General features: G+C 44.0%; 1 protein-coding gene across 1 annotated transcript; it reads right to left on the bottom strand.

The window, feature by feature from the left end:
• Positions 1-209: 209 nt before the first annotated feature.
• LOC147701079 (uncharacterized) lies at positions 210-1,532 on the bottom strand. Its single transcript, XM_086929302.1, has 3 exons — positions 804-1,532; positions 552-725; positions 210-479 (listed from the first exon to the last, which is right to left on the bottom strand). The coding sequence occupies exons 1-3, from the start codon at positions 1,530-1,532 to the stop codon at positions 210-212; spliced, it is 1,173 nt and encodes a 390-aa protein (XP_086785428.1).
• Between the last annotated feature and the right edge of the window lie 10,970 nt (positions 1,533-12,502).

Below are 12,502 nucleotides of genomic sequence, written 5' to 3'. Positions count from 1 at the left end.
TTAACTGATGAATCCTTAATGCGGAAGATTTCCTAAAGGTACTTCAACACTGAATACAGTTGTATGGTATTTACAGAGTGTGTGTAAGCTGATGTCTATATAGGCTTGACAATTGACTACATTTCTTCACACATTCATTGCACTTGAAGGCTTTTCTTCTGAGTGTGTTCGCTGATGCCTGTTTAGGATTGATAATGGACCTCAGCTTTTCAAGCATTCATGGCATTTAAAAGATTTGTTTGCCCTTTGTGAGCTCGCTGATGATTTCTTAATGCTGAAGAGTAAGTAAAACTACTGCCACATTCACTGCAATGGTAGGATTTTTCCCCTGTGTGTGTTCTCTGATGTGTGTGTAGGTTTGATAGTTCCCTAAAACTACTTCCACATTCACTGCAATTGTATGGTTTTTCCCCAGTGTGTATTCGTTGATGTCTCCGGAGGTCAGTTAACTGACTGAAGCTCCTTACACATTCACTGCACTGGTATGGTTTTTCCTGTGTGTGTATTCTCTGATGTGTGTGGAGCTTTGAAATGTGATTGAAGCTCTTTACACATTCCTTGCAATGGTATGGTTTTTCCCCTGTGTGGGTTCGCTGATGTATTTGGAGTTCTTGTAACCGACAGAAGCTCTTCACACATTCACTGCAATGGTATGGTTTTTCCCCTGTGTGTGTTCGCTGATGTGTGTGGAGGTTTGATAATTGACTGAAGCTCTTCACATATTCCTTGCAATGGTATGGTTTTTTCCCTGTGTGGGTTCGCTGATGTATTTGGAGTTCTTGTAACCGACAGAAGATCTTCACACATTCACTGCAATGGTATGGTTTTTCCCCTGTGTGTGTTCGCTGATGTGTTTGGAGTTTTGCTAACGTCCTGAAACTCTTCACACATTCACTGCAATGGTATGGTTTTTCCCCGGTGTGTATTCTATGATGTCTATGGAGGCTTGATAATTGACTGAAGCTCTTCACACATTGCTTGCAATGGTATGGTTTTTCCCCTGTGTGTGTTCGCTGATGTGTTTGGAGTTTTGCTAACGTACTGAAACTCTTCACACATTCACTGCAATGGTATGGTTTTCCCCCTGTGTGTATTCTCTGATGTGTGTGGATCTGTGAAATGTGATTGAAGCTCTTTACACATTCCTTACAATGGTATGGTTTTTCCCCTGTGTGGGTTCGCTGATGTATTTGGAGTTCTTGTAACCAACAGAAGCTCTTCACACATTCACTGCAATGGTATGGTTTTTCCCCTGTGTGTATTCTCTGATGTCTATGGAGGTTTGATAATTGATTGAAGCTCTTTACACATTCATTGCAATGGTATGGTTTTTCCCCTGTGTGTATTCTCTGATGTGTTTGGAGGTCTGTTAACCGACTGAAGCTCTTTATACATTCATTGCAATGGTATGGTTTTTCCCCTGTTTGTATTCGCTGATGCTCTTTTATGGTTTCTAATTGGCTAAAGTTCTTGACATATTCAGTGGAATTGCACGATTTTTCTCCTGACCGTGTTTCCTGAAGGGTCAGCATAGTTAATAAACAACTTGTGTTATTTTCACATTCCCTGTGTGTGTGATATTGTGGACGCTTGACTTCCAATTTAACAATAAAATACAAGACTCACTAAACACCTGCCACATTCATAATATCAGTAAGGCTTCCTTGTGGGTGATTGCATCTTTAGAATTCATAATGGCTTCGCATGCTTGCGGGTAAAGCTTAATCTTCGTTCCGCTAGGTGTAAATTGGGACAATACTCTGTACTTCAGAGAGCAGATCTCCGCTTTCCTTTAGCCTTCAGTTGTTAGACTCCACTTCGTTGTGCTTTTCCCTGGTGCCTGTGGTTTGGCTAGAAAGAGTTTGCAATACACCTAGAGCACTGAATGCTGGTCTGTTGCCAGTTTCGATAGCGAAGCACTGCTCTAGCCATATCATGATGGTGAAGCGACTCGTAATGTGTACAGCTACTCCAAAGAGTGTCCCAGGGCAAAGCACAGGCCAGAAAAGAAAGTAAATCCGGTTGTTTCAAACATGGACAAAAAGCCAAGTTTCCAACCTTTTTTAAAACATTATCATGTTACTAACAGCTCAAAGCTGAAGAGGGAGTTCGTTCCAAGCTATGGATCCCAAATAGACACGAGACCTTCCTCCAACTCTCATACCGGCCTCATGATCAAAGCTGGTGTTGGACACTTGTTTATAAAGCAGGTGGTTTGTCAGTTTTGTTGCCTTAATTTTGTAGAGGTCATTTCTTCATCTTGGGGTGTCGAGGTGCAGATCTTAGACTCGTACACTCACTGAATTGCCTTTGACTGCTTCTTCCTGGATCTGTCCTCTGCCTCTGATTGCACTGATGTTTTTGAAGCTCTTTATTTTTGATAATTTTTGCAGGTTTGATGTGTTATCTTCATTATTCATAATCAATCCATGCATTTAAGGCTTATTTTCTGTTGGATGTAAAGAAATGCAATATTACTAAATGCAAATGTAATAGAATGTGAATACACAATATTTAACCAGCTGTAGAAGACATCTCTTCTCTACCATATTTGACATTTAGTGAGGAACATTTTACCATACATGGATATATCATTAAAACTGTGGTTGAACATGTCACATCTTATTTACTTCTGAAAAGGCGGTGATTTACCATTATTCACAGAGTAACTTACTAAAGAAAGGGCAGCCACAGAGCAGATTTAGGTAGATGTACATGGACAAGATTTAATTTAAACAGAACAGATTGTGTAAAAAGAGAGGAATCAGGAAGCGCTGCCGTTAATTTAGTTTCAGGAAGTATCTACCAAAGGTAGCTCTTCAGGAAGTGTATAATAAAGGTAACTCTTCAGGAAGTGTATAACAAAGGTAACTCTTCAGGAAGCATACATGACAAAGGTAACTCTTTAGAAAGTATATATGACAAAGGTAACTCCAGACACCTTTTTCACAATGCTTACCTGTTCACACTGGATCAGCTCAAATGCCAATTCCCGCCTCTACCTTGCAGCTCATTAAGGGCCTTACTATGAGTGCGACGGCCCTCATGATCGCCGTACGCCCGGTGGCGATCCAACTGCCACCATCTTGGCGGTCTGACCGCTGTATTATGAGTGTGGTCGTGGGACCGCCATGAGACCGCCACCCCGCCAGGATCAAGGATCCCGCTGTGGAGGCGGTCTGCAAACCCCCGGAATATGTTTGCAGTGCCGATGCCGACATCTCCGAGCATATTACGGTCTGCATATCCACCGTCCTTTTCATGGCGGGGACCTCACCATGAAAAGGATAAAGGGCATGCAGGTAAGGGGCCCTCACAGGGCCCCGGCCGATTCTGCTCCTGGGGTTTCATGCGGGGGGCACATATTGTGCCACCGCATCGAATTGCCATGGTGCGGGAACGTGCTGCAGGCACTCTTAAGGTGGTGGTATGCTGTTTAGATTCTCAAATGAGCCTAATACAGACGCCACAAGACCGCTGCTGCACCGCCCACCCACCCTGGATTAAGGTCATAATCCTGCGGCGGGCTCTCAATGGGCTTGGCAGTCTACCTGGTACCTCCGCTGTGGCAGTCCCATTGGAAGACCGCCACACTCGTATTAAGCCCCAAAGTCACCTTCAACACATTTTACAGCCCTCCTGGTTCAAGCATTTCTGGATCCTTCTAACCTGGAAGACTGGAGCATTATCCTGAGTTGAGGTGGATTTTCTATCAGAGTAATATATATCCATCTCCCTTGAACTATTGACTGATTCTGCCCTGAAAGACAACTTAAAAAGTAAGTCTTTAGTTCTTCCTAAAGTAGGTAAAGTTAAGATCCTGTTGTATTTCAATTAGCAGCTCCTTCCAGGGTTTACTGTAAAACAGAATGAGGGGCTGATTCCAATGGCCTGTCTTTATATTGTGCACACAGATATGGCAAACAAACATTAAATCATGTAATTTATTATTCAGCGATATCCTTATAGAGAATCCATCACAACCAATAATTTAACTGAAATATCCCCCAATCCAACAGATGTGTGCATATAAATATTTGTTTTTGTTTTTCAACATTTACAAGATATTTGACTTATTGTTGTCTGTCTGAAGGCCAGGATGCTACTTTGTGACTCAACAGGCCTTTGGTAGAGCGGGAGGAGGTGTCTGTTGTCCACAGGTGAAGTCTCATTTCTCCATTCCCATATTTCTTTCATCCAGGTTTACCTCATTCCATGTCCTTCAGCTCCCTAATCCCCTCGGTCTGTGTACTCACTCTACAGGGTTCATTGTTAGCTGTGGCAGGGGGACACACTTGAAGCATGCACACAGCCGATGTCTGATAATGGCCTGATAGTGAAGAGGCACTGGTTGGCAGTACGGAGCTCACAAGCTTCATTTCAGAAGCTCACCTGGGAGGTACTAACTGAGGAGGTGCACAGGAAGGGGCCTATTAGCTATAAACAGAGGTAGTGCACAGGTGAGCACTTGTGAGGTATAAACAGATGAGGTGCACATATAGGCACCTATGAGGTACAAACAGCAGGGTCACAGGTAGGTGCTTATGAGGTATAAACAGAGGAAGTGCACAGGTAGGTGCCTATGAGGTATGAAAAGAGGAGGTGCACAGGTAGGTGCTGATGAGGCATAAACAGGAAGTGAACAGGTAGGTTTTCAGTGACTCGGGGACTATATCTGCTTCCAGGCCCTCTTCCTATTATGATGGCTCTTGCTCCTTCTACAACACTTGCTGCAGACATAGGGCCTAATTTAGAGTTTATCGGACAGGTATTTTGTCAAACATAACAGATCCTGTCCGCTTTATTACAAATGCCAGAGGATATAATGCATTTTCAATAGGGTGGACGGGACACCTGCCACATTTATGACGGAATAAACCATCCGCCTAAATATAAATCGGGCCCATGGCAGACATTGTGTCCAGTGTCTTTTCAGTGTTGAAAAGCATCCATTTTATTAATGGCACAGTATTATTTCCCCACTGCTGTGGCTTGCAGTCATAAGGCCATTATGAATGGTCTAAGTTGTGTGCCAAAATGCCTGTGAATAGTTTAGCAAGAATGTTTAGGAGGGAGATGGGTCTGTATGATGTGCAGGACTATGGGTTTTTCCAGGGCCTGTGAATAACCGTTATTACTGTTTCTCTCTTGGTGTCAGTGGGCTTGTCTGTGCCCCCAGATGAGTTGTTTTCACGCTTATCTTATTTATGCATAAATATTTGTAGTTTTTAGGACTCAGCAACTCATTTTACAATGTTTGAAAACAAAACTAGTCAGATGATAGCTGCCAGGTGTACATGTTTTGCATGTGTAGAATCACACACTAGTAAATGCAGCGCACGCAAGCTTTGCCTTGTCAGTTTGTGAATGACCGCTAACTTGTGAGTAAGTGAGCATTCACAGACGCCAATCTGACACTTTCTGACACTGGAAACAGTTAGAGTTTCACTTCAACAAAATGCGGGAGTAACTCTCCTTCCAGGGTAGGATGAGAAATGGATCACCCTCTAAATGTGGTCGCAAGTAGTGCTATAAGGTTCATAGCACCATTTATCCGGGCACAACTGGGGAAATGGTACAATGCACCGGGAAAATGGCATGTGATGACAATGTGCCATGACATTCCTGCACATGTTTTTACACTTTTTTTGGGCTGTCTGTGTCCAGTTTATCAAGGCTCAGGGTTTAGTTTCAAGTCATGAGATAGTGCAGGATTAGAATAATTGTAATGTCATACATTCCAAGTAATGCCTTTACCACGTATGCCTTTACCACGTAACACCTTTACCACGCAAGTTTTTACCATGCATATGACTTGACCACGTAACACCTTTACCACGCAAGTCTTTACCATGCATATGCCTCAACCACGCATAATGATTTACAACAATGGCCCTGCGATAAACCACCTCTAAACGACTTCATTCAATGGACGATCAGCCGCACTCTCATTCTGTGTCCCACGAAGACGACACCCCATTGTCCAAGCGCTCACTACTGTTTTATTAATTCTATAATGCAGCAACACTCAACACACAATGCCTACGCGTTTCGACTCACGCCTTCAACCGAGCAACCCAGTGTACGACAACCACAGTGTTTTTAAAACAAACATCACTACACATTTAAGGTCTCCAACGCGGCTGTCCTCTAATCATCTATTACACGTTTTGTGATATACTTCTCCAATTCCCCTTGTAATTCCTCATTTCGTCCACATTTTCACAGAGAAATGTTGGCAGTTTTCAGTGTTAAAGTATATAGATGCTCTGTATTTCCAGATTTCATATTTACGTGGGGAAGATAACTGCTTTTACCAGCCCCATCCGAACTAAAGAGATTATACGTAATAAGGGTTACACGCTGGCTGACCTCCAGACTGCCCTTGAGCTTGACTTTATGGCTGCTCCTCAATGTAATAGTATCAACAAGAGAGATAGGGCACAAGTAAACACTCCTGTACCCCAAATAAGTATATCAAAACAACTTAGGAGTGACTCAGTGAAACACAAGATACGTGTGATGAGAAAAAACACGAAGAAAAGAAAGTGTCAGGTTGTTCAGGGGCCCCTACCTAATTATGGCAACGTGTAGGATTGGACAATTCCAATCTTAGTAATCAGGAGGTAGCAACCCCGTGGACCGATATGACTGGATCCAACGGGGAAGAACAAATAACCTTTTGTTTAAAAGGACCCTCACTCACTACTAGTTGGTGACATGCTTCATCATTGGGTCCCCGCTGGGGTGGCCGAATGCCCCCCCAGTGTGCTACAACGCCTAAGTTACAGCGGAGCGGGTTGGTGGTGAGTGTAAATAGTGATTTAACTCAAGAAATGTGCAAAATATGTGAGTGCAGGATTACAAAATACACAGTTGAAGCCCAGACAAAAAGTTTAATGCGGGCCAACCTGTATTAGGGTTAAAAAACGTGAAAGGCGGACAATCCTGGGTTCTATGTTAGGAGACCCGTGTCCTTAAATAAGATATCTGGTCAACATGTTTCTGCTGTAAAAAAGCGGGATCGCACAGCATTCGTCAGGACCACAACTAAATAGCACTCCGGTGGTATGTACGCGCTAAGGTACACCCTCCCATGAGGCACTTAATGTGAAAAAGATCGAAAAATAAGTAAAAGTGTAGTTACTCACGGATTTACCCGTGCCGGCTCACTGTAGATCACAGCAGCCAAAATTAAAGTCGGCAAGAAGCAACATCACTTCCTGGGTCAGAACGGTGCGGGAAATGTTCACGCGGCATTCAATTTTCTTGCTCGCGACTCCCCACCTGGGACCTACTTTCAAGGACTTCCGTCTGCCCGGATGGACATGCCGCGTGAACATTTCCCGCACTGTTCTGACCCAGGAAGTGATGTTGTTTGCAAGTAACCTTCCCCAACGGACAGGGCTCTTAGCGCCTTAATATCTCGGCGGGATGGTGTACTTGCTTGCAGCACATACATGAGATCATCATATCTAATTAAGTGGGCCAAACTTTATGACAAGCCCTAGAACACAAGCAAAGGTAATGCGCTGGGCAGCTTCCCCTACTTAGCAGTGTTCACGTTCAGTCCTGTTAAGCACTGCCATGCTCCCCGATGGAGCTTCCCGCCACTGACGGGCTGATAATCATTTCCAACTCAAAAGCAGATGCATTTCACGAATAGAACAATATCCAACGAGTCTTTACTCTTTCATACAGCATCCCTCTTGCAAATAACATTTGTTCTCCAGCAAGGCTAGGTGACAGCAGTAGCCAGTGTGTCAGGGGCTCTAGTCCAAGAAAGAAATTGCCTCTTTGACCCATGTTAAACTGTGAAATACAGCAATAATTAGGAGTTCAGTGGGCCCTGGTGTCACTGCACCTGCTGCGCAAATGGAAGCTACGCCTCTAGTTTGAAAGTAGGAATGGAGGAAAAACAATCCGTGTTTGGGATAAATGTGATTGTGAATACATAGAAAATTGCGGGTGTGCCAATATCATTTAATATGTTTTTTAATTTGTAAGGCAGGCTTGGGGAATACCTAATTAAAAGAGGCTGTCTATCTTCTACGGCAGAAAAAGGTGTACCTACAAAGAAATACACATACAATGGTTTGCACAGGTCCACAAACACACACACAAAGTATGAACACACAGATAAGAGTGGGCGTAGTTGGCGGAGTACCACTACACAGAATTCTGTGGAATTGATCAAAAACTCAGTGAATTCTGCTCCGCAACTCCATTCCGTCTCACCACAATTAAGAAAACAGAATCCTCACATACCCTTGGGAAAACGACAAGTAACATTATTACGTGCTAAAATGTATATAATCATCTCACAAAAGTGAAAATGAAAATACAGCAAGCAGTGAGAGAAGTGATGATTTTGGGGTCCTTCCTAACCTAGGGACAGGACCAAGCAGAATCCTTGAACACAAACAGCACACGATGCTGAAATGATTTGGTGGTGGTCCCATCCTCCTAGGACCACCCCAAGCACAGGTATGGGCAAAAATACAATCCCAACCAAAAGGCCCTGCAAAGCATTATGGGACGAAATTCTAAAGTGCAGTGAATATTATAGTATCCAATATCAAAACCATCCTCAGGGGTCAGGCTCTCAGGCTCAGCTGAGAGCTAATACAATAATATTCACTAAACTCTAGAATCTTGCCCCATAATGCCGCGCTTTCAGCAAGCAAGAGCATTTTTTTCTGCTCTTGCTTGCTAGAAGTGGAACACAGTTTGCTGCGGCTTTGCCGGAGCGGTATAGCTCCCGCCAAGCCACAATAAACAGCTATGTCCCAGGGGTGGGCACCCCGGGAAATAGCAGGAGTCTAGCCTGGGGAGCCCAGGGCCATTATTGGCTGCAGGTTCTTCATATTTTCCCCAGGGCTGCAGAGGGGCCATATGTCCCCTGCAATACAATTAACAAAAAAGAGGTGTCAGTCCCTGGGATTGCAGGGGGGTCTGTGTGGCCCCCACACATCAATTAAACTTAGAGCCCTTGAGAAGTGGTCCCTGGGTCTCCGGGAAGACCACTCTGGCCCCCCCCTTCCAAATTGACAAAAGGCCCAGGGAGGTGGCAGGGGTTCTGTGTGCCCCCCGCATTATTTAAAATTAAAGCCCTGAGAAGGTGGCAGCCCCCCTGGTGGAGGAAGGGGGGTCTGCGCGACCCACGCTTTGTGTAAAGAGAAAGCCCCAGGGAGGTGGCGGACACCGGGGCAGGTGGGGAGTCAAAGAGCCCCCCCAATTATAATTAAATAAGCACCAGGGAGGTAATGGTTCCTGGGCAGTGGGGGAGGCTGTACAGGGCTCGACAAATCCACTCGCTCGCTCGCATGGGAGAGGGAGAATTGATTAGGACGAGCTATTTTTAGGTCCTACTCGCCCTTTCTGACGAGTAGGAATAGAAACTAACTTTTGTACTCTGTCTTTGAAAACGGAGCAAAAGTGACAAGATAACAAGATTTAATTAATTAATTAATTAATTGTGGGTTTATATAGCGCTAGAATCGACTCCCGGAGGAGTATCTCCACGCTTCGACCGCTGGGGAACCCGTCCTGGCTCACCCTGAGAGATGGTCCCTAATGGGTATCTCTAAGGTGCGACCAAGCATCCCCGGCGGTCTGGGGGGGCCGTTGTGAAGATGAGGCAAGCTAATGCCCAGAGTTGCGGAGTGTGGTCCCTGACTGGAGTAGGCACCGAGGCGAGAATTATCGAGCCCGCTGACCCTGGTCCACGACCCTGCCGCGTCGGGAATCGAACCCTGGTCCCGGGCCGTCCTCTGCTTACGGGTCTGCCGCCTCTAACCAGTGAGCCACACCACTCCACAAAGGGAATGAGCAATAAAGATGCCTTTAAATCTTGTTATCTTGTCACTTTTGCTCTGTTTTCAGAGACGGAGGTGAAGTAGGTTACAGTTAGGTCGATGGGATTTTCCAAGGTACTAGACCTGCAGGACTAGTACAATTTTGGGGATTTTTCGAGCCCTGCTGTGCAACCCTCCCCCACTTTCATTTTTAAAGAAGCCCCAGGTAGGTGATGTTCCCTGGGGCAATATTCAGCTTCATGGAGGGGACCTGTGTGCCCCTCACTCTATTATTTTTAGAAATGCCCTCAGGACCTGACCCACCTGGGGCCAACACAGGAGACCACGCTTTGTTTAACAACAAAAAATTCGGCAGGGTCCAGGGATCCTGCTGAAATTATTTTTTTTAATGATTTTTTGGTCATGCGAGGTCCTTGTGGGACTCAGGGTGTTTCTACCCGACACCATTTTCTTTTTTTTAATGTTTTTTCTGTGACTTGATTCAAGCAGAGTCACAAGAGGGCTTCCAACACTTCCTGTTTTGAAGTGTTGGTAGCCAATCAGATCACAGCACGAGATTGGGAGGTGTTGGGGGTCCTCTGTGTCCCAAGGTATTTCTTTAAATAAGTCTGCAACTACTGTACAGATTTAAAGAAATCACAAAAAGGCACTTCCCAGAATCAATATCCATTTTCCTGCCAAATCTGGTGTCATTCTGTTAAGCAGGTCAGGGCTGTAGCCATGTCTAAATTTCATATGGAAATTAACACAGGGAAAAAGCGTTTTGGGACCCCCCTTTTTTCTAAGCCCCCGCTTGACAGATCACCCCGAAAAAAAGACAGAAGCTAAAGTGAGTTGCAAACTACTTTTAAAAATTTCACGAGGATTCGTCAAATGACACCAAAGTTATTGGCAAATGAAAAAACGCTCTTCCTATGTAAACTACATTCTAACTAGAACTACCTATTGGCAACCGCCTGTAGGTGATATATACACACACATCTGATATATATACTTGGCATTTTGTTTTAAAGGCATGCGGGGAAAAGGCATGCGTGGTAAATGGTGCATTGTAAATGCTATTTCCCTCTATGTCCAGTTTATCAAGGCCTAGGGTTTAGTATCACATCAAGAGATAGTGCAGGATTAAACTAATTAAGACCTCAATTGGTCTCATAGCGTCATGGTACTCAATGGGACATGAGCCTAAACTGAGTCAATGCCGTCTACGGAGTCCACTTCAATGGGCCTTTGCTACCAGTATCTTGAAAGCTTCCAGTAGCACTTACGCTTCTTTTAGTGCTGAGGCAGTTTTGGTATTTGGTTCACCACAGAACGAAAGGCCTGACTAGTCCAGTTGAATCTTCGTCACCTTTGTACATTGACAGGGGTTATTTTAAGAGCATAAAAATGTAGTGGACGGGGGAGGAGCTTCGCGCGCAACCATGATGGCCGCGTGAGCGCAGGGCTCCCGAGACCCTCGCTACCTCCCACATCTATCCTGTAATATATCCTGATCTTCATCATTGCTTCTAAGCATTCTGTAGAGCTTAGTAATTATGTCTTGGCAGTGACAGCGTTTTTCGAAGTTAGAACCCAGCTGTGTGAAAGAGAGAGAGTCGTCCGCGACGAGCCGTCGACTTCCGTTGAATTCCTGAGGAGAAGACCGGATCAGAGTGTCTAGGAACCTGACCTAGAGCTAAGTGGCAAAGAGCTTGTATTGTTTATTTTTTGATGGAACATTTCTGCTTAAAGGATAATTGAGGAAAGAATTCCGTTTAAACTGACAGAGACTCAGAACATTCTTAATATTATATTTTTTCCATTGCAATGCGTCTAGAAACAGGAGAAAAGAAACTTACCTTTAAATAGTTTCGAAGCAAGAAAACCTGTGAAGGAAAAGAAAGACAATTAGTAACTAATTACTGAATTGAGCATACAGAAAGACCACAGAATAATATTGTGAAAATAATGAAAGTGAAATAAACTTACCAGAGATTTGTGGAGAAGTATAGCAGTGAAGAAGGAGAAGAAAGATATAGCATAGAAGATTGGCAATAAGTTTTATGCTATAGGACTTAATTTGAAACCATAATTGGAAGGAAAATCCTTATTAACAGCCTGGTAGGTCACAGAGTCAATATTAGATTTAATAAGAAAACCCCGACAGGAGAACTTGGAGATTAATATACTATTTCCCAAAATATTTTACAGATGTTAAGCTACAATCAAATAATAAATAGGAAGACTGCATCAGGTACAGAAGAGAGGCAAGGTGTTTAGGACTGAGGGTAGGTAAAATTTCAAAAGACATTTAAGAAGTAATAGAGTAGAGAAGGGAAACATATAATTGTTATGTGCTTAGATTCCCAGGTTTATTCTTCGATTGGCTGAGTGCAAGCTGGAGAAGAGTACCTGACAGAAATCCGAAGGTTCTGGACCAGTCTCTTCTTGTTCTTTATTATTTTATCCACTTTCCCCCTTCCCTCTCGCTGATTAGCTAGCGCCAAGTTTACTTTTGCTCTGGGTGATTGGTAGTGGGAGTTGGGAACTTAGCATCGTCTGTTCCTGTGCAAGAATTACAGTTTTCAACAGAGAAATAAGGTGAGCTCTGACAATCGGAGAGAGATTGGTTTGCATTGACCCTTTGAGATCTGTGGTGGAGGAAAGACGAGAACCATTGTAGCACCTGACCAAAAAAAAAT

Source organism: Lissotriton vulgaris, chromosome 7 (assembly GCF_964263255.1).
Source record: "Lissotriton vulgaris chromosome 7, aLisVul1.2, whole genome shotgun sequence".
Classification (NCBI taxonomy): Eukaryota; Metazoa; Chordata; class Amphibia; order Caudata; family Salamandridae; genus Lissotriton; species Lissotriton vulgaris.
This window is presented reverse-complemented; position numbering and strand designations above follow the sequence as displayed.

Bases quoted from the DNA above. Each gene is read 5' to 3' on its own strand.
- LOC147701079 (XM_086929302.1), bottom strand. From the start codon at position 1,532: ATGCTGACCCTTCAGGAAACACGGTCAGGAGAAAAATCGTGCAATTCC. The intron at 726-803 runs GTGAAGATCTTC...TACCATTGCAAG, and splicing joins CATACCATTGCAGTGAATGT to GAATATGTGAAGAGCTTCAG. The intron at 480-551 runs GTAAAGAGCTTC...AAACCATACCAG, and splicing joins CATACCATTGCAAGGAATGT to TGCAGTGAATGTGTAAGGAG.